General features: G+C 37.1%; 1 protein-coding gene across 2 annotated transcripts in view; it reads right to left on the bottom strand.

The window, feature by feature from the left end:
• Positions 1 to 1,906: 1,906 nt before the first annotated feature.
• The window catches only part of LOC149235880 (uncharacterized), a 239,828-nt gene continuing 219,011 nt past the window's right edge, over positions 1,907 to 22,723 (bottom strand). The window contains exons 6-7 of one of the 2 annotated variants that reach the window (XM_089372260.1): positions 2,460 to 2,585; positions 1,907 to 2,289 (exon numbers count right to left, since the gene is read on the bottom strand). In XM_089372260.1, coding sequence (XP_089228386.1) covers positions 2,158 to 2,289; positions 2,460 to 2,585 — 258 coding nt within the window. In that variant the 3' untranslated portion in view covers positions 1,907 to 2,157. The remainder of the gene's footprint in view (positions 2,290 to 2,459; positions 2,586 to 22,723) is intronic. The other variant, XM_089372261.1, reaches the window with a different exon arrangement.

Here is a 22,723-nt window from a genome sequence, read left to right on the forward strand (position 1 = left end):
ACATAAGTTTGTTGGCCTACCTTGACAATTTGACCATAATCGAAATAAATTCGTAACTTCATTTGTACATGTCAGAATCAGATGATCTTTAAATCAATCCTACACCTCTCGGAAAGAGGAATTCGAGAAAAATATCCATTGTCATAAATAAGATGACCCATGTGGAGTTTGGCCCTAGTTGCCAATTTTAACATATTGACCCTACATAATGTAGATATGAAATTGGGACTTTTAGTAAGGCTATCATCTATCCTACAAATCTTTAAAGTCAAATCCAATGTGAAAAATGAAGGTATGCCTCTCATCTACCACCTCTAAAGGATTGAAATTAACCAAGGCTTAAATGGAACTTGTATAAAGGGAGATATAAAGATTATTGAATTTGTTATCATCAAAGGACAAGGAACTCCGGTATTTTTTCTTTTAGACATTAATGAGCAGCCTAACCATGTCCCTGAAGGTCAACAATCTCCGATAGGGAGAAACTTTTCATCACTTTTTTAATGGAGGGACTATTATAGGTCATTGGGTAATTTTCCATATCAAAGAAATCGAGGACCTCATGAGTGGATGTTGTAATCTTCGTTGTTTTGGGATATGTGTGTCTGTGTGTGTGTGTGTGCGCGCGTGTGCACTCTGCTTTTGCTCATATGGCTCCACACCCTCAAACCCATCACACACACACACATATATATATAACTCTAGAAAAAGAAAATATGTGCTCCGTTTTTGCTCATATGCCCCCACACCCTCAAACCCATCAACACATGTGGCCCAATAATGATCCTTTTGAAATCGTCAACACCATGCGATAGATGTTCTATAATATAGATCCATACTTAAGCTTATAACACAAGTATTTGGACTAAAATATTATATAAAATTTCAAGAATTTCATGGGAGTAATGATTAGAACCAAATAGATCAAACTTTGCCAAGAGTTTTAACAAGTCAACCAAATCTTTATACCTGTGTAGATAGTCATAAAACAATGCATTAGGTAATCTGATAGTCCATTTAGCCTATACTAAAGCTATAGAGTGCACAACTGCAATGCACGTGCAAAGCTATGCACATATTCATTGTAGTATGGGCCAATACTACCAAAAGCTTACACCCCACATTTAGTGTATTTTCCCTCGTGTTCATTTTTTCCCTGGAAGAGACCAAACCTTACAAGGGATACAAACTATATTTTGTGGGTGTGGTTCAAAACATAAAATGCTTCAATGATTGACTAACGGTTGGAGAATCAACGTTGCAGTATTGCTTAATTTATCTGACGGTTGGAGAATCAACGTTGCAGTATTGCTTAATTTATCTAGCAGATATATCTTCATATAAAGCCTATTATGAATCTTAAGCCATTACATGTGCCTACATCATCTGCAATTTTGATTCTTATTTTCTTCCTTAGCATTCCCCTATTTGCATACTTAGGTAATATCTGTGAAATGTTCCTAGATTAACAACCATAACCAGCATGACTGTGGAAGAGAGACATTGCTGACAGATAGCGATCATATACAACGAGCAGATGGACTTAACCTCTTAAGTGGAGGTCAGAACAAACTTGTACAAACCACAATTCTCAGAGTTTCTTTGGAGAGACTTAGCTTCGGAGCATTAGAAGCTAATAAAATCTAAAAGATGTTAAGTAAAATGATGCAATCAATCGCAAATTACCATATTGCCATCCCTCTTGATAACGATAGCTTTGTAATTGTGTCAGTCTGGACATAGACCAACTACAAACAGAAAACAAAGGGCATCCCTGATGCAAACACTTGTACCAAAACATCTACCGTTACGAGCTTCTATTAGAGACTACGATAAGACAAATCAACATAGCAACCAAACTCATGAGAAGTGCATGCTGTTTGAGATAGATCCTGGGGAGTCGGCATAAGATAAACATGACAGCTAGAATTAGGAGGTTGAGAAAATGCTTCATTCAAGTCAAAGGTCAAAATGAGAATCGAACAAGCCAGACTAACCAAATCGCATTTATGATAAAAAGACCAAGTAACTAAAATCCCAGGTCTTATTAATCCTACAGCTTTCATTTTAAAAGAATTACCCCTCCATTTACTGGAAATTCCTAACCTATCAAAGGATATGTATACTATACACCAACAAAAATGAATATATGACAACTCATGATGGAAGCTTGAATTCACGCGTGTCTTTTATAATCAATCTGATCGATGGACCCATTGTTGCACATATGTGGGCTGTTTTCCAGTAGATTCCCTTAGCTCCAGAAGGCTTGTTAGCATCCACTGAGTTCTACAAAAAAGTGAAATAGAATATGTTACTTACATTCTGTACTATTCATTATCTCCATTTCTGGAATCAATAAAGCAGGTGAATAGAAATACAAAGGAAGTCCTCAAATATTTTCAGCACTATTTCACATGAAAAAAACTGTCTTGTTCTACTAAACACGTAGCACTTACAACTGCTGCAATTAAATTTGTAAGAAGATCCTCATCAGGAAAGTCTGTCTTTCCAAATGGAATATGAACAATCCCCGTCTTATCTGCTCGATATTCTACCTTTCCTTTTTTAAATTCAGATATAGCCTGAAAGGGGTAAACATTTATACAGTTTAACTGGAGGCAAGAAATCAAGTACCATGCATGCATCACGATTTGAACAGAACATGAATTACACAGACCATCTGGTTTTAAAAATGGAGCAAAGTGTAATGAACAAGGTTCATATACATAGTGGAATATTCAGAATATCTGAAATATAAAAGTATCCATTATAGGACACGTGGTATTTAAATAAAAATATTGATTGTATAAGAGATATGAGATTGTTACAAATGAGGGTCCGCTTATATACCTAGGTAGGTGCCCCTTCATAAATGGTTGTCCTTAAAAATATGCCTCTTCTATACTAATCATCATCATCATTATTATTATTATTATTATTATTATTGTCTTTCTTTTCGGAAAACTTTGTCCTCAAAGCTTATTGATAATAATACAGGTCATTTGTTTCATTGTCTTGTAATCTATTCGCATTTTTCAGATTTCTTTGAATTATCATCTTCGATGATACAAGATGATAGGATCCTTCGAGTGATAAACAAAATTTTCAAACTAAGGGATCTTACAGTCCTAAATCAATCCTCTGTGGAACTTTGGAAATACTTTATATCTAGGATAAATTGTTATTGTAAGATGGGATTGTGCTGACATCAATATTCTTCGGAACATAAATTTGTTGTTTCTGTTACAAGTGATACAAATATGTAGACTGATTGAGATGTCTTCTCTTGTGATTTGAATGTCGATAACGATTTCTTGTGATTTGATTTTCCCTTATCTTGCATGTTCCAATTTCCTTATTTACTTCAACCACGGATGTTGTTGAGTTGGTTACAGAATCTTCAGTTGGATTTTTCATCATCTGAACTGCAACCGCTGAATATGTTTTTACTTCCACTGGTTTGTCATCTTCTTGAGTTGTGATAATGATTGGATCGGTAATTATTAATTTTTCTTCAACTTGGACTATGACGTATGAAGACTTTGACGATTCTTTCGTGATAAGTTCTTCTAATTTGTTTTTCAATGATCTCTTATCATTTTTAAGTTTCTTAAATTGAGTGAGTAGACTTTGATTGTGATTTTTGAGACATAAGAGTTCTTCAATATTTGATTCATCAAGCTTATTTTCAGTTTTTTGACACTCAAAGTTTTTCATCTTTTAAATCTTTTATTTGTTCTAGTAACTTTCAATTAAGGTTTATTAAGCACAAATTATCTTCTTCCTTTTCCGATAGATTCTTCTTCCTTTTCCGATAGATTGCATTGAACTTCTTCTCGAGAAATTCCTTTTCTACTTCTAATTTTTGCTTCTTAACTTTACAGTTCTTCACTTGTGCAAGTAGTTTCTAACTATGATCTTTTGAATGAGAAATTTCTTCGTTCTTATTGGAGATTACTTCTTCAAGCTCTTTCTGCTTCTTTGATATTGTTTTTTGATTCTCTTGAAGCATCAATTTCGAAATATCCTTAAAGTCTTCAATGAAGGCATTATCAATTCTAACTTCATTATCATGTCCTAGAATGTGATCATCTTCTTCTTATAAGAAAACATCAAAAAAAAAAAATCCTCCATGTTTAACATGAACATACACAAGTCTTTAAACCAAGGTAACTCAAAAATTATGTCAATCTCTTTGTTAAACATAGTTGCTACACCAAATTGAGATACACACGCATATTCATCAATTATTACTCGCAAGTTTTTAATCTTGTATTCTACTTTGAAATAAAAGTCTTTTTTCCTTTTTCCTTTTTTTCATGAAACTTGAGGCTTTACCTTTTTCCTTTTTTCATGAAACTTAAGATTTTAGCTTTTTCTTAATATAATAAATAACTTTCAAAATATAATAAATAACTTTTTTTTCTAAATAATATAACACTTTTTTTAATAAGTAACCTTGTATATCCTTTTTATATATAAACTAACTTTTATCTATATATATAATTTTTAATAATCGCCTTTTAACCCTTTTAACCCTTTTAACTTTTAAAAGGTCGACCCCTTACTAATTTAAAACCACTTTTTCTTTTCCTAAATCTCTTGTTCAAACTTTCATATAATATAATAGTGTATGTAACTACCAATCAGTCACGTCCCTTGAAAAGATTTATGAACTTTAATCTTTCACGATTGTACGGACGGGATTGAATTGACAGACAAATGGAGTTCCCTCACAATAATATTGGCCACAACATAAGATGTATGGGTTTCCAGTTCCATTAAATATTGCACTTTTGGGGCAGTGGAATCGGAAAAACATTTCATTCTGGAATGTGATGCTTTTAGAGACATCAGAAACAGTTACAACAATGTGTTAACATCGGTTCCTTGGCATTGTCTTTTCAGTGAGGGGATTGTTAGAAGGTTGGGTCAGCTGTAACAAATAAAATATATAAATAATATAACTATTATGTAAATGATAATAATAATAATTAATTATTAGTTAAGTAGTAATTAGGTTGAAGAGGCATGTCTAATTGAGACATGACTCTTCATGAAGAGACACTTGCTTGGTATATAAGCAAGCCTCGTTCTCATTGTAAATCATCATCATTCTTATTCTTATTCATATATTTAATATAATATTTATATCCTCAATGGATAATTTCATATTCTAAGTCTTCTGGAGTAATTAATTTGTAGAAGGAACTTTGTTCACTTCAATTGGTATCGGAGCCACATTTGGCTGATCACCAGGCCTTTGGCTATCAACCTATCATCAACCTTCTTGTTGTCATAATTGAAGCATTTCGCCACACATTGGGAGATTCTCCATTTTTTAGGTCTTTGGCCATAAAAAAAAATTAAGCAAAAAAATTAAGTAAATAAAATAAAAAAAGAAGAAGAAAAAAAAAAAGTTCAAGAAAAAACAAAACGGATACAAAATCTCATACCAAGTATATTTAAAACTTTTTACGTGGAGAAGCCCGTGGTTTTAAAAACAACCCATGGTAATTTCCCATGGTATTTTAAAAAGTTAAAAGAAAAAAAAGGAAAAACAAAAAACAAAAGGAATACGTTTTACTTTTTACGTGGAGAACATTTTAATGGAGGTTTTAAAAACAACCCATGGTAATAGCCCATGGTATTTTAAAAGTTAAAGAAAAAACAAGAATACAAAAGCTCTTACGTGAAAGGTAAATATTACTTTTTACAGAAGGTTTTAAAAACAACCCATGGTAATAGCTTATGGTATTTTAAAAGTAAAAGATATTTTGATAACATTGGAGAAAAAAGGTGTGATCTAAGTAATTTTAATCGTTCAAATCTAAAAATTGTGACCATACCAAGAGTCACGTCTCATTTTCTGAGAAAAAAAATAGCATTATAATTATAAAAAAGGATACTATATAAGCCTTATATAGTTACATATAAAAGGAAAAATGGGTCTCAAAAAGGTATATATAAATTTTATATAATTATAATTTTATAATATATATAAATTAAAATTATATAATATATAGTTTATAATTATACATATATTAAAAAAAATTATTATTATATAAAACATTTATTAGGAAGATAAAAGAAGTGAAGAAAAAGAAAAAATATGGAATCCATGAGTAAGGAACAAAGACAATCAATCACAAGAGATATAGAACAATTAATTACAATATTTGAGCGACAAATTGAGAAGAGAAAGAGAATGGATTCCTTCTTCGATTCTCTACATCCATCATCACTTCCACAAAATAATGTTATCCAGTGTACCTAGAAAGTGCAGCTAAAAGATCAAGAGAATGACAAAATAGCCAAAATTCAACAAAGCAAGGAAGTGTTAGAACGCGAACATAAAAATCTTGTGGATATACATTACAAAGAAATAATGGAAAAGAACGAAGAAATTTCTCGTCTCAAGGACCACGTCGAAAAATTATTGGCACAAGTGAAGAAGACTAAAGTCTCAAAGAAAGAACTCAAGCAACATTTATCAGAACAAGAAGAGGAAAATTTACGTTTAAAAAACCTTAATAAAAATTTATTAGAACAAATCAAAGGTCTAAAAGATGAAAAACTTAAAATTCAAAACACTGAAAATAAGGTTGATGAATCAAAAACCAAAGAACTTTTACATTTGAGAAACCATAATCAAAGTCTGCTCAATCAAACTAGGAAACTTAAGGAGGATAAGAAAGCATTAAAAGATAAGTTGGAACAAGTCACTCAAGTAGAAGTATCAGAATCTCCAGTCGCAACCATTCAAGTTGAAAAAAAGGGAACGAATACCGATCCCGTGAATATGAAAACTCAAGAAAACAAGTCAGTGGAAGAAACGACACACGTAGATGTTGTAGTTCAGATAATGAACATCCCAAGTGAATGTTCCATAACCATCTCAACAACATCTTTGCCAGAAAAAATATATATATATATATATAAAAAAATTGGCACATGCCCAGTAAGGAGAAATCAAACCAAAAAAGCTCCATATCGACATCCGAATCATGAGAGTAGACAACTCAACCATGCTACGTATCGGGACCATTCAGACCAGAAACAACAAATTGATGTTTCAGAGAATAATGACGTAAAATCAATCCAGTCTTATGCTAACAAGTCGTTACAAAATTCCAGTGATCAGAGTACTATACAGAAAATTAATTTGGGATGGTCTGATCCCTTCTCAGTGCGACAATTTTGTATGGTCTGATCCCTTCTCAGTGCGACAATTTTGTTTGTCACTAAGAAGATCATATCAGCTTGTATCGACGAGGATGACTATTCCGAGACAATTAGACTTTCGAAGCCGGAAAAGAGATCAAGTTTTTTTTCATCGACAAGCTTTGAGGACAAAGCTCTTTGAGGAAGGAGGCAATGTAACAAATAAAATATATAAATAATATAAATATAATGTAAATGATAATAATCATAATTAATTATTAGAAGGAACTTTGTTCGCTTCATCAGCTCATCATTAATTTGAATAATAAGAGGATGGAATTGCAAAAGGCAAAAAGCAGGGAAACTAGTGGTCCCATAGACTATATCTAGTCTCGTGGACGTTAAAATTTCATTAATTCATTCATTAAACACTTTTAACTAACATCAATGGCATTCACCCCAATAGCGGTTATGGTTAGATGTTTTGGTAGTCATATGTACGGCTTCACAATCCCTATCACAATTTGCCTTAATGCAACAATTAAGGTCCGATTTGCCTGCTCCACAAGTATGCTCCTTGTAGTATGTACAGAATTGGCAGCGATTTTATTTTAATTGTGGTTGCAGATGTCATAGTATGATAGGTGTATAGATATTGCCGTTTAATTACTATTTCGGTGGATATATGGCAAGTTGCAACAAATCTGTTGAGGCGGTTGTCCGATTCTGCGGTGGCTGGTATTGATAGTGGTTGTTCTGTATACCAGTTGTAGAGTATGAAGGTGATGTTTGCAGTTGCGTACAGTGGTTGGGCGGTCATTGGGCAGCTACGACTGCACTTTTTTTAAATTTTTAAATTTTTAAATTTTCAATTTTTTAATATAATCTATTTCTTTTTAATTCTTTTTTTTTTTTTTTAAACCTTTTTTCCTTTTAATTTTTTTTTGTCCTTTGGACCTTCTTCCTTATAATTTCCTTAAATTTTTTTTTTTAAATGGCCAAAGCTCTGACGGTAGAATGGAGAACCTCCAAACAAGCTTTCTATGGCTAAAAGCCTCAATCACAATAACAACGAACTTGACAAGGGTTTGATGGCCAAATGCCGGGATCGGAAAACACACCTCTACTACCAACTTAACAAACAAAGTTTGTATATGCAATGGAATATTCAAAATATTTGAAATATAAAAATAGTAATCATAGGACAAGTGGTATTTATATAAAAATATTGATTGTATAAGAGATATGAGGTTGTTACAAATGAGAGTCCACTTATATACATACGCAGGTACCCCTTCATGAATGGTCATGTCCTTAGAGACATGTCTCTTCTATACTAATCATTATTATTATTATTATATTCATAACACAAAGGCCAAAACAGAAAAGTTGGCATAAAAATAATATTATATTCATATAGGAGTTGAACACAATTTGAATATACATTCTAAACGGCTCGTGTTAAGATGTGTTAGTTTATAGAGTTATGTGAAACCATATCAAAATAACATATGCAACTTAATTAAAATGACATTCGAAAGGAAATTTTGTTCATGCACTGAAAATGGCAACTCCAAAACAATCAGTAATTTGAATTTAGGAATACCCATTGAAGGACAATTATGTCATCCAAAATGTTGCATTCTATGAGATTAAACCAACCCTAGCTTACTTTTTCGGAATCCTTTCTTCCATGCCACATTCATTTGTAGAAACAAGAGGGCATTTCAAATATAATTATATGTTTCCCTTTGCATTAGAGAAAATATACAATCACAAATAACTTAGAATTGTTAGTTTGTGTAGCATCGGACAGGTATCCTGGTCTTAGATGATGCTAAGAAGTTAAGGAACACGAGATCTCCAAAACTCACAAAACGTTTCGCGAGATAACATTGGGAAACACTTTAATTAAATTAATTTGCCATAATTAAATTATTTCCTAAGTCTAACTTAGGAAAAGTGGTAAATTAAAGTTAATTAATTTAAGATGTTCGAGATTTCTCTAGAGACTTCTATTAGTGAAGTCTAATTGATCTTAGTCGTTGACAGGCAATTAATCTTCGTCGTTGAAGTCTCAACGAGAGATTATAAGAGCAACTCGAAGGGATGGAGAGAGACATAGTTGTGAGAGAATTAATTATATTGGCAAGTCAAGCTACCCAATTCACAACTTCAATGAAGGTACAGTTTGAGCCAAACTGAGAGCATCGGAGAGAGGGAACAACAAAAAATCAGAGAGGAGGATTTTGGAGAATTTCCCAACATTTTTCCAGTGTCGAAGAGGCAGGAAAAGGAGAGATCGAATTCTTTTGCAGAGAGAGTTTTCCAGGTAATGCAAGTTACCCAGTCTAGCAGAGCGAGTTACCGGGAAGGGTATGTTTTAGTTGCCAGAGATCAAATCTGAGTCTAGAAGGTAGAGGGAAATTTTTCCAGAGGCAAAGGGAGGCTAGACGACCCAGTGGGAGGTAGTTCCAAGGTTGTACGATTTGCATTGAGCCAGCAGTGTGCATTCCAACTAGCAGTTCAAGCAAGAAGAGAGGGATCTGAGCAAGCCAGAAGGGGCTGAATTGATTTGCAAAGGAGATCTTTGAACTCCAAATTATTTTGGCCAGATATTTACTGGAGGATTACCAATTGGGCATCCAAATTATTGTATTCTGAAGATTTGTTGCATAATAATAAAATAAACCCTCATTTGTTGCACTAGTTTTCCCTTCAGGGTTTTTCTAGGGAACACAATGAAACAGTTTGTTGATTTTTGTAACTTAGGAGGTACTCCAAGCCTTGAGGATCAAGAGTTTGGAGGAAGGAGCTCCACAAGTGGCCTTGTGGGCTTGAAACCCAAGCCTGGGGTTTTGCACCCATCGATGTTTGGGCCAAAACCGTGACGAGACTTTGACATGTGATGGATGGAGATGATAGAGGATGTCGAGATGATTCCAACACATCGAGAATCATTGAATTCCGAGTTGTCAAAGTGGAGTTATGAATTTTTGAAGATATAGTGTGGGTTTGTGGCTCATGTTTGAGGTCGGCTAGAGTCATAATAGGCCTTATGACAGCTGGACAAGCCCACTAGGGAAGCCACATTAATTATTATAAATATAGCTCATGTGTGAGGCTATGAAATATATCCTTTAGCAGAAGAAGAGCTCGTATTAGGGAAGGATATCACTGTTTGGGCCGCAGTTCAGAGCAAACTCCAAAACAAAGGAGAAGGAGGTAGATTTGGCATCCTTCATGACTGTTCTTGGAGGCTGAGTAGAATTGCAGGAGGGACGAATTGTTTGGGGATACTAAGGTGCAATCGCATCAAGAAAATACCTCTGAAATTACAGTGAAGATATGAGGCTAGCGTGGAGCAAGAAGGACGAGTTTGGAACGTGTTTCTCTCTGTTTTAGGGTGTGTACTTATTGCACGACTAAGTCGCGGGTGTGAGGAGAGGTAAGGGTGTTTTCTAAGCTTGTTTTGTGTTTGTTTTGAGCCGCAAGTGAGTTGATGATACAGCACCATGTGTGGAGAATTGTTGGAGAGCCGAGAGGCCTAGTGAGGACCCTCTCACCTAGCCGCAGTCTCTAAGGAACCACCGTAGCCTAAACAAACGGTGTTAACCCTTGAACAGTGCGCAGATCCCTTGTTGTATCTGATTCGTGAACTGTAGAGGGTCTTGTGGACGTGCCCAAGTACTATGACAATGTGAAGATACGATTGGTAAGGGAAACGAAGGAAGGTAGCAAGTATAGAAGGGAAACATGGTGTTTGGGCGGTGGTTTGGGGTTGTTGTTGTGTGCCCTAACTAGTCCTACAAATGCACAAATCCCAAGGCAAGGAGGCAGCAACAGTATTTGCAAATGTCTTCTTGATTGATGGGTGATCTTCTAGTTGGATTGGATCCTAGAAGAGGACATGTTGAGGAGTCTGTTAGTAGCCATGTTTAAGGGTCTCCTAGATGATTGGATGCCCTAACTAAGAGCATATGCTACAACAATATTCGTCACTCGAGGTATGTTGGAGGGCAACGTGAGAGTAGATCAAATGTAGACATGGATTGGGCATTTATGGTCTACTAGAGAACAACATGATAGTGCCCAAGTTGGAGCCCGGTGTGCACCATCTTCATGGACCTAGTTGGTTGCTAGAGTGGCAGAAGTTGAGCTCAAGGTTTGATCAGTCAGAGGAGCAGTTGAGCAGCCCTAGACTTTTGTGTGGAGAAGGACTTCTATAGCAGACAATGGGCAGTCCTCCTAGCCCATGTTCACTATGGAAGATGGACATCTTGCAATGATTAGTGGCAGCCCTCCGTGCCCTATGCTGGTCTTCATTGGAGCAGTGTAGGAAGACCATAGTGGGTTGAAGTCCCTGAGTAGCTGAGCAGCAGCAATGGGCAGTTGTGAGTTGTTCACAAATGGAGTTGTGAACAACTCGACAGGAGGCAGAAGTTGAGCTCAAGGTTTGATCAGCCAAAGGAGCAGTTGAGCAGCCCTAGACTTTTGTGTGGAGAAGGACTTCTACAGCAGACGATGGGCAGTCCTCCTAGCCCATGTTCACTATGGAAGATGGACATCTTGCAATGATTAGTGGCAGCCCTCCGTGCCCTATGTTGGTCTTCATTGGAGCAGCGTAGGAAGACCATAGTGGGTTGAAGTCCCTGAGTAGCTGAGGAGCAGCAATGGGCAGTTGTGAGTTGTTCATAAATGGAGTTGTGAACAACTCGACAGGAATCTCGATGTGTTGTGTCGTTCATGAACTAAGGCACAACTAGTGGTAGATTGGAGAGTTGAGGTTCAGTGGCCAAATGGACTTGGATTGTTGATAGAAGTAGTGCTGCAGATCGGGAGCCGAAGGACCGGGCGGGTATAGGGTGCAACTGAGAGGAGTTGAGAGAGCACACTATAGCTAGATGGTCAAAGTATCTTGTTGAGGGTAGATTGGTTGTCGATGGATTGACACCAAGGCCCAGTTTTGTATTCTTGTACTAGTGGATATTTGAGGGCCACTATCCTTGGTACAAGATCCCATGACTGTTGTATTATTCAATTTGATTAATATAATGAAGTTGGGTTGTTGTACATATTTGTACAATATTTTGTAAAAAGTTGTTATATTTTGTGCACTAGTAGATTTATTGTTGTTAATATTGAGTTGTGCAAAGTAGTTTCGTTGTGATTCTTGGTTTGGTAGCATCAGTGATTTAAAATTCTATCCCAGACACCAAGGTCGTGGAAAAACAACATGGTATCAGAGTGTATCTGAGCTACTTTGAGGGACAGTGAATCAAAGTGTGCACAGCAAAGCAACTCAGAGGGAGTTGTGGGTGTTTAGATCATGAAGCAAAGAATTCAACTAAAGACATGGAGATGTGGTCTTGATTGGCTTGGCAGCAAGATTGGTTGGGAGTTTTGGTGGATTGGTGGTGAGCCTAGTGAACAACAGTTTGTTGTAGGGCATATTGTTGATCATGGACTTTCGTTGTTTTTCCATGGATGGTTGGGATGGCTCGAGGATTGCTTTGGCATGGACGAGATCAGGTTGATCGAGATGGCTTCATGTGATGGACTACAGGTTGGCAGGCTAGAGTCTTCATTGGATCGTGATGTTGCATATTCAAGATTGGAGGGATTTGCATGAATGGTATTTGATCTAGGAGGATGAGTGCTTGTAGGACTGAGCCAGTGGAGATCATGTAGGCTCAAAGGGAGTCTAGCCTTAAAGGGAGCAGCCCTATGGAGGTTTGGTATCTTCAAGTTCAGATGTGATGAGGAAGAAGCACTACTGAGATTTCAGGGTTCATTCTACAGGGTATGCTGCAGTGATGGACGCTAGATGTGCTAGTGTCGCCAGATGATGATGGTCACTTCCTAGTCTTGGAAGTACCTCCCTCGCTAAGAGTGAGTGTTGATTTTTGTAGCTTAGGAGGTACTCCAAGCCTTGAGGATTGAGGGTTTGGAGGAAGGAGCTCCACAAGTGGCCTTGTGGGCTTGAAACCCAAGCCTGAGGTTTTGCACCCATCGATGTTTGGGCCAAAACCGTGACGAGACTTTGACATGTGATGGATGGAGATGATAAAGGATGTCGAGACAATTCCAACGCATCAAGAATCATTGAATTCTGAGTTGTCAAAATGGAGTTATGAATTTTTGAAGATATAGTGTGGGTCTGTGGCTCACGTTTGAAGTCGGATAGAGTCATACTAAGCCTTATGACCGCTGGACAAGCCCATTGGGGAAGTCACATGAATTAGTATAAATATAGCTCATGTGTGATGCCATGAAATATATCCTTGAGAAGGAGAAGAGCTCGTATTAGGGAAGGATATCACAGTTTGGGCCGCAGTTCAGAGCAAACTCCAAAACAAAGGAGGAGGTAGCATTGGCATCCTTCACAATTGTTCTTGGAGGCCGAGTAGAACTGCAGGAGGGCCGAGTTGTCTGGGGATCCTGAGGTGCAATCTCATCAAGAAAATACCTCTGAAATTACAGCGAGGATATGAGGCTAGCATGGAGCAAGAAGGACGAGTTTGGGAGGTGTTTCTCTCTGTTTTGGGATGTGTGCTTCTTGCAAGACTAAGACGCAAGTGTGAGTAGAGGTAAGGGTGTTTTTTGTGCTTGTTTTGCTTCTGTTTTGGGCCATAGGTGTGTTGATGCTACAGCAACATGTGTGGAGAATTGTTGGAGGGTCAAGAGGCCTAGTGAGGACACTCTCACCTAGCCACAGTCTCTAAGGAGCCACTGCAGCCTAAACTAAGGGTGTTAACACTTGAACAGTGAGCAAATCCCATGTTGTAGCTGATCCGTGAATTGTACAGGGCCTTGTGGACATGCCCAAAAACTATGACAGTGTGAAGATAGGATTGGTAAGGGCAACAAAAGAAGGCAACAAGTATAGAAGGGCAACACGGTGTTTGCGCAGTGGTTTGGGGTTGTTGTGTGCCCTAACCAATCCTATGAATGCACAAATCCCAAGGCAAGGAGGCAACATCAGTATTTGCAAATGTCTTCTTGATTGATGAGTGATTCTCTAGTTGGATGGGGACCTAAAAGAGGACATGTTGAGGATTCTGTAAGCAGCCATGTGTAAAGGTCTCCTAGATGATTGGATGCCCTAACTAGGAGCAGATGCTACAGTAGTATTGGTCACTCGTGGTCTGTTGGAGGAGGCGTGAGAGCGGACCAAGTATGGACGTGGATTAGGCATTTAGGGTCTGCTGGAGGACAGCATGATAATGCCCAAGTTGGAGCCCAGTGTGCACCATCTTCATGGACCTAGTTGGTTGCTAGAGTGGCAAAAGTTGAGCTCAAGGTTTGATCAACCAGAGGAGCAATTGAGTAGCCCTAGACCTTTTTGTGGAGAAGGACTTCTATAGCAAATGATGGGCAGTCCTCCTAGCCCGTGTTCATTGTGGGAGATGGACATCTTGTAGTGATTGATGGCAGCCCTTTGTGCCCTATGTTGGTCTTCATTGGATTACTGCAGGCAGACCATAGTGGGTTGAAGTCCTTGAGTAGCTGACGAGCAGCAGTGAGCAGTTGTGAGTTGTTCATTTACGGAGTTGTGGACAACTTGACAAGAGTCTTGATGTGTTGTGCCCTTGATGTTAGTGAGCAGATTGGAGAGCCAAGGTTCAATGGCCAGATGGACTTGGATTGTTGATAGAGGTAGTGCTACAAATCGAGAGCCGAAGGACCAGGAAGGTACAAGGTACGACCGAGAGGAGCTGAGAAAGTCGGTTATAGCCAGATGGTCAAAGTATCTTGTTGAGGGTAGATTGGTTGTCGATGGATTCCAAGCCCCAAGTTTTGTATTCTTGTATTAATGGATATTTGAGGGCCATCAGCCCTAGTACAAGAGCCCTTGACTGTCATATTATTCAATTTCATTAATATAACGAAGTTGGGTTGTTGTACATATTTGTACAATATTTTGTAAAAAGTTGTCTATATTTTGTGCACTAGTAGATTTACTGTTGTTAATATTCTGTTGTGCAAAGTAGTTTCATTGTGATTCTTGGTTTGGTTGCGTCAGTGATTTAAGATTCTATCCCAGACACCAAGGTCATGGAAAAACAACACAATAAAGTCAAATCAAGTAACGAGATGTGAGATACTTATATAGCAGTAATATGAAGTAAACATGATATATATTTAGGCAATCTCTACAACAATTAGGCTGAGAATCACTGAAAAGGAGCTATAACAGAGGCCTGATATTGTTCTAAGCATAACAAATAATCCAAATACAAGAATGTGCTACTCTATACAGTTGGAAATCAATGTGCTTTCTTCCTATAACAGAGATATAATATCTTTGCTATATGATGATGCGAGTTGCTACTACCACACTTGATCAAAAATTCGAAGTTCTGAGCATAAGTATCTTGACAATATATCATAGATCCGTGAGTTAAGGTATTGTAAGACAATGTTGAAGTCGACCTTAATCAAGCAAAAAGGATAAGACATTCTAGTCTTGAGGAAGGCATCAGATTTTAGAAAAGGATATCTCAGTGTGAGCAGAATTCTAAATACACAAGAAGTAATACAGAGGTATAAATAGAGCATCCAAAGCTTGGCATCCTGAAGTCAGTTATCAGTTCTTGGAAATGTTTGGTGCAAGAAAGCAATAATAAAAGTCGAGTTGAGGATCTATAGCTACATATCTTGACCAAAAGAAGAAGAAGTCAATCTACTTAAGAAAGAGCATCTTGACTTGGCATCCTTGAAGACATAACCAAGAAGGTACAACTTTATCCTTGAAAAGAAGTTGCTTGCAAGATAGGATTGAGGTAAGTTGTCCTTGAGGTACGTACAATTGTTTTTATTCATATTAGATTAGGGTTTTTTTAATTTCATTTTTGGTTCTAAGGCTTAAGGTTGTTTGCACTTAAGTTTTGTAAATCCCTAATCCTATTCTAATTTGTTTCCTCATAGAAACCCTATCTTTTGGTTTCTAGGTTTTATAGGTAGATTCTGGAGAAAGTGAAAACCCTATAAGTATAGAATTAGATGTGAAACCCTAGAACTGATATCTTAGGGTTTCAATCTGATATCCTTAGTTTGTAATCATACTCTTGTATTTGAATATTTTTGGAAGTACTTGTCAATGAATGTTATAGATAGAAATAAGAATGTTGATGGTGAGAGGGAGCCCTTCTAAAGGGAGCTTCCACCTTTTCACAAAAGATAAGTATTATTTTTTATTTCCTTTATATAGCTTAATCTTAGTCGTTATCCTCTCTTGTATTTTTCCTTGGGAAGACTAAGCTTGCAGGTATATTCTAAAGAATAAGGATTATGGCTAGATTCAGAGGGAGACTCCAAAGGAAGACTTGAACCATGAAAGAAGTTTTGTTGCTAAGGAAACCCTTCAAGAGAAAGCCCTACAAGGTTTGTAAAAGAAGCAACTCAAGGTATGTATGAAAGTACAAGATTTGTAGCAGGTCTTCTTCATGAGAAGGTATGATCATTTTTGTCTTTAAAACTCTCTCATGTCTTTTGCTATAGAATCTTGAAAGATTCTCATAATGTTGGGATGATTGATCTCTAGATCAACCCTCGTCTTACTATCTATTGTTCACTTTGGTAAAACCCTAACCTTTAGGGTTCACTGTAAAAACCCTAGCCTACTTAGGGTTTGTTGATAAAGTCTAGAACATATAATGAAATCCTAATCTCTTGATGTTTAAGGTTTGTTGATATGAAACCCTAGCTTTTTAGGGTTTGTTGTTGATGTCTAAGTTATATGATGAAACCCTATATTTTTAGGGTTTGATGAATTAGGTTTTATGACAAAACCCTTGTAATAGTTAATGAAAGGTCCTAGAAATGAAACCCTAGGTGTATGTGCTTTTGTATAATTAAAACCCTATCTCGGTCAAAAATTGTTAAATATCTAACATTCAAGTTTTGATGTTTGTATCTAAGGTTCACGACAAAAACCCTAGTAGAGTTTGATATGAGATTCTAGGGCATGATAATGAAACCCTAGATGTGATAATGCTTTCGCTATGAAAGAAGTCCTAACTTGATTTAGTTGTTTAGTTTTGATAAAGAATCTAAGGGTTTGTGACAAAACCCTAGCCAAGATTGTTGTAAAAGTCTAGGGCATGAAAAAGTATAACCCTTGTTGATTATAAACCTAACTAGGTTTAGGTTTTGAATATTCAAAGATTGATTTCTTATTTAAAGTTTTGATAACCCTAGATTCTCCCATTGTGACGACATGCTAATCCTATACTAATAAAGTTAACCTCATGATCTTGTATATTTGTGCTTGGTTAAACTTCTTGTTGAAGATTTGCAGGTACATAGTCTTCAAGATGTTAAAGATGCTTACCTGCCTCATACTTCATGATGACTAGATGATGATGTTGAGCATGATGGAAAGAGGGAGCTATAAGAATCTTGATAACATTGAAATATACATTGTTGATTAATAGATGACCTTGTTGCCATGAGAGGATAAAAGAAATGATGTTCCGGAAAGTTGAATTTCTCCGATGATGCAAAAGAAAGAGACTATGTCGTTGAATTGTTGATGGATTTGTCCCCTAGTAGAAAAGAAGATTGGATAAAGGTGTATATCTCCCCAATTCAGAGGGAGGACATGTTGTGACAGCTATAATGAAGACTATGAAGAAAGAATGAAGATCAGAGAAAGGTTAAAGCACTACAATATGGTTATTCGTGATTAATAAAGTTGTGTTCGTGATTGATGAAGTTGTGAACAAAAATTGGATGTTTTGGAAAGTGTTGAGGACGAGTTTGGTGTTGCTGGAGAAATTGAAGGAAGCTTCCATCGAGATGTGTTTGGATACTGTGATGACCTAAGCAGCGTCAGAATAGTAGAAGACCCCGGAGTTTTGTGCTAGCATAAAAGAAAGTTTGATATTGGTTGGGGTTGTGAAGCTACTAGATGTTCTAATAGTTGAACAAGTAGTTGATGTGTGGATCTCTCCCTAAGAAGTTTTGAATATCTGACAAGAATGCTTGGATTGAGAGGGAGAGATGAAGTACCATAAAACTGCCTGTGTGATGGTACTCTAATAGTTGAACAGGTAGTTGATGTGTGGATCTCTCCCTAAGAAGTTTTGAATATTTGACAAGCATGCTTGGATTGAGAGGGAGAGATGAAGTACCATAAAACTGCCTGTATGATGGTACTTGGGAGGACATCTTGGCCGATCGTTGATGATGTCTGGATCCTAGTGAGGGAGGGTATCATTGGTCTTGTGGAGCTTCGACCTTGGAGATGATACTTAGATCCTTGAGGGTTAGTGTTAGGGCTAAAGCCTGATGGTACCTATAGTGGTAGATGCCTGGATAACACCTTAATCCCTATTAGTATCTTAGATCTTTGCATGAGTATACGACAATATTGTTGTGACACTTGGATCTTTGATGTGTTGGATACCTTTGCAGTTAGGGTATTCCTAGCATTGCATATGTTGTTCTACTCTTCTTAAGAACATTTCAAAATGAGGTCAACCTTGTATTGGTTGAACAATTATGAATAGCTCCCTAGTTAAGAGACAGTGTTGAAAAATGTAACTAGTATTAGCCTTCACAATTGTAATTGAGTCATGATGTAATGTATTTAGAAAGGAAAAAGAAAAATTATTTGTAAAAAGAAAAATTATTTATTAGCATGGGTTTCATGCTTATTTATTATTTTATTTCTCGGTCAAAGCCTCCATTGAAGGCTTCTAGGGTTCAGTCATGAACCTATGTTCTTGGCATTATGGTCTAGACCTTTATTGGGCATTTTGTATCAAAGAAATGAAATTATTTTGATGTAATGGGGTGATCCACTCCTTCACCATCAAGTCAGCCTACCCACTATTCATGTCGGCCTCAAAGAACAACTTCAAACCACTATATATACCCTAGCATTCGACCTAGTTTGGATGATAAGGAGAAGTATTTGATTTGCAACTCTTCAGTGAAGAAAAAGGATGTGAAGAAGCCTAAAGAGAGAAGAGAAGGTATAGCTAAGAAGAGGAGACTCCTGTCTAAATAAAGGAAGCCGAAAATGTCTATCTTTTTGTCACACGTGTAAGAGGACTAAAGCACTGCAGGGCCGAAGATGCAGGACTGTGATTGCAAGACGAATTACAGAGGGTCGAAGCCCTATTTGATCAGCTTAAGGGTTGACTTGAGTTGACCCCTCTTTGATGGATTATGTCTTGATTTGAAGGAAGATTCTTAAGGGCTGACTTGGTGGATGGAGGAAGGTCTTGGTCTTAGTCAAAGGGTCTTGGTTGTCTCATTTGATTTGGTTCTTGAAAAAGAGGATATTTTTGGGTTTTCCCCTCAAGGAGGGGCTTTGCTCTGGTTGAGAGCCCAGATCTTGTGTCCTTATTGTTTTGATCTTCAGGCTTTTATGGTTTGATAGTTGCTTGATGATGAGAAGATAAATGAAGAACTAAAGAAGACAAAAGAAATCACAAGTAATTACCAATATAAGAAAATATTTTCTGCCTTTATGATTTTCTAACAAAATGGACCCTGGACACTGCTAAGAAATCTAGGGAAATCTAGGGCATCAAGGTTGAGTGATTTCTCTTCTATTAGTAACTGCTTGTGAATGCTTTTTACTTCTTCATTAGGATCTTCTTTGATTATGTTATTATAATGTTATTCTTCATCAAACAGATACCAATGCATAAACCATAAAGAGACAAGAGAGACAGAATATAGGCTATCAGCCAGGGCAAAAACCTCTCACTCTTGAGAGGAAAACCCAAACAAATTCTTCTTATAGAGATTCTAATTGATGAATACCAAGACCCTTGACCTATTTTCCACTCCAAGACCAAAGACACAAGTTCTTTGTCTTTGCTACTTTCCTTGCACAAGTCAACGCAAGTCAAACTTCTCCTCCTTCTGCGTCCCAAACCAATGCCAAAAGACCTCGTTGCTCCTTTCCTCCTCACTGGTTATAAGGCTTCTTTGATGACCTTTTCGCACTTCCTTCAACTGCAAACCTTGACTAAAAATCTCTACTCTGAAATGAGGTCGAGTGGCCTATTTATAGTTGTTTGCCATGCTAATTAGCCGACATGACATGTAGGTGAGTCGACGTGTCCTTTGGTGAAGATATTATTATCTTTCTTGAAGCCGACTCGTAGGAGGAGACTTTGTTTGGTCTTGGAGGGCCTTCCTATACATTTAATGACTCTTACAAAACGTAACATGCCCAAGAAGGGTCCTTCATACATGAAATAGACTCAAATTGACTTTTATGACTAGATGACAAATCCTAAAGTCTCACAATGGGAGCCATCACTAAAATAAAATTCCTTACTCATGAAACCCATGAGACAAGCATTACATTAATAATTTTATTTTTTTCTTTTCATCAATTACATAAAATCACAATTACACATATCTTTATGAAGACCGAACCTAGTTACACTTTTGAACGCTCCCTCTTAACTAGGGAGGTATTCATAATAGTATTTGGTCATTCTCAATCTGAAGAATTTCTCATAAGAAGAGTCGGATTGGTAACCCATCTATGTAGCATCATATCAACCAGCATTGTCACATAGCAAAGCCTTGACTAACAACTCTATATCTCCATGAGATTTGAGCACAATGGTGGCGATACCAATGATGTATAGACACCCTCATCATTGTCTCTCTTGGAACATACCCCACCCAAGTTCTTAGCATGTGTTCCACCAAGACTATTCTTATCTTGGATTCCCAGTCCTCAAAGAATATCAGTCATCTACGACTACTCTTATCTTGGATGTCCTAACTCATCCTCAAAGAGTATCGGATGTCGGATGTTTACCCAATCCTCCATTTTGTCTTCCCAAGTGAAGACAAGAATGATGTGTCTATCTCTCCCTCTTAATTAGGGAGGACATATCTATTCCAATAAAGGAATGTACTCATTCCTACGGAAGGAATGTACCTAAGCTCCCTCTTGGCTTAGGAATTTTACTTCCAATTGTTTTTTAGACTCCCTCTTAATTAGGGACCTACAGCAGCTCCTCAGGTGGAGATGATGGGACAACTAGCTACTTGAAGAACTCCTCTTCACGATGTCATGAACTTCTTTTCGTTATCTAGGAGTCTTCATGTTTGGGACTTCTTCATAGGGCACAAACCATCCATCACTTTCATCAATGAGTTAGTCATGTCATCATCGAAAAGTGATCCATCAGTCCATATTTGGCCGGCCTTCATGCCATGTTGCCTTCTTCATGCCATATTTCCTTAAGGATCTTTCATCCTACTACATGGGCATCAGTGGTGGAAGACATCCATAGATCTTCCCTCGGCAGACCTACATAAGCCCATCCAGATATTTGTTCAAAAATAAGAAATGAACACTTAAATCAAAATTACCTTTGTGATGATCTTTCATCATGACATCTTCTAGTTTGTATCAACATCCTGCATACATATCGACACATCTCCCAGAGATATATATTGTTAAGGGTCTCTTTCTTTTTCAGACTCCATCAAAGTCTTCATATCTTTCATGGAGATATCCTAGTCAAATCTTCTTGGTCTTAGGATGTTGATTTCCTTTTTCCATGGTTGCATATCCCACGATTTCTTCCTTCCTTTCTTCACACATTTCATTCCTAGGAACTTCCAATCAGAGTTCCTCAATTATAGTCAACCACCTCATATTACATATGAGGACATATTATGTTGATTTCATCTAGTGAATGTGTGCCTCATGCATTTCTACATTCCTTCGAAGGAGGAGATCCTTCCTTTGATTATGCTCTCAAGATAGAGCATTGATCCATGTTACTTGCAACCATATGACATGACTCTTCAATATAGACTATAAGAATACATATCTCATTTTCCTTTGGGTCATCCAAATTTCCTACAACAACTTCCTTGATTGAAAGAGCTTCAATCCCTTGATCTGCTTTTCCTTTTATGTCATCATACCATCATCCCATGAATTCCACAAGTTTGGAATTTTTGATGAAACACTTGCTTCCTCTCTTGGTCGGTGAACTTGATGAAGATTCCTTCAGAGAATTTTGAGGATCTAGAGTACCCCCATCTAGCAGATGTTTCATTTTGACAGATGTATGATGAGCCTTGTATGACCTTTTTCTTTCTTTCCCATAAGTGCCCCTTTGTTACAAATGAGGTTTCCAAGAGCTATATATTTCCACGAATTTAATTCAGCTACCATTCATGCTTCCCTATGATGATGTCATGATGTCTTTGCTTTTAATTCTTCTATGATGCCATGATGCATCCTATCATGCTCCTACTTTACAACAGGAAAACTTAGAAACAAAAACTAGAAAAAAAATCAGGTGAGGAAGACTATCTCAATAGTGGAGATCTATTACTTCCTCCTTCTTGGACTTCTTCTTTTCAGCTTCCTCCACTTCCTCGGTGATGTGGGCTTCTTCTCTTCCTCTTTTGTTATTGTCCTTCTTGAGCTTAGGACAATCTCTCCTATAGTGCCCATATTCTTGACACCCATAGCATTGTATTTTAGCCATGTTCTTCTTCTTTTTCTGAGGACCAAACTTTCCAAATTTTCCCTTTCTTTTTGTCATTG

This window comes from Pinus tabuliformis, chromosome 8 (genome assembly GCF_031772625.1).
Source record: "Pinus tabuliformis cultivar Carrire ecotype Pingquan chromosome 8, CPIR1, whole genome shotgun sequence".
NCBI lineage: Eukaryota > Viridiplantae > Streptophyta > Pinopsida > Pinales > Pinaceae > Pinus > Pinus tabuliformis.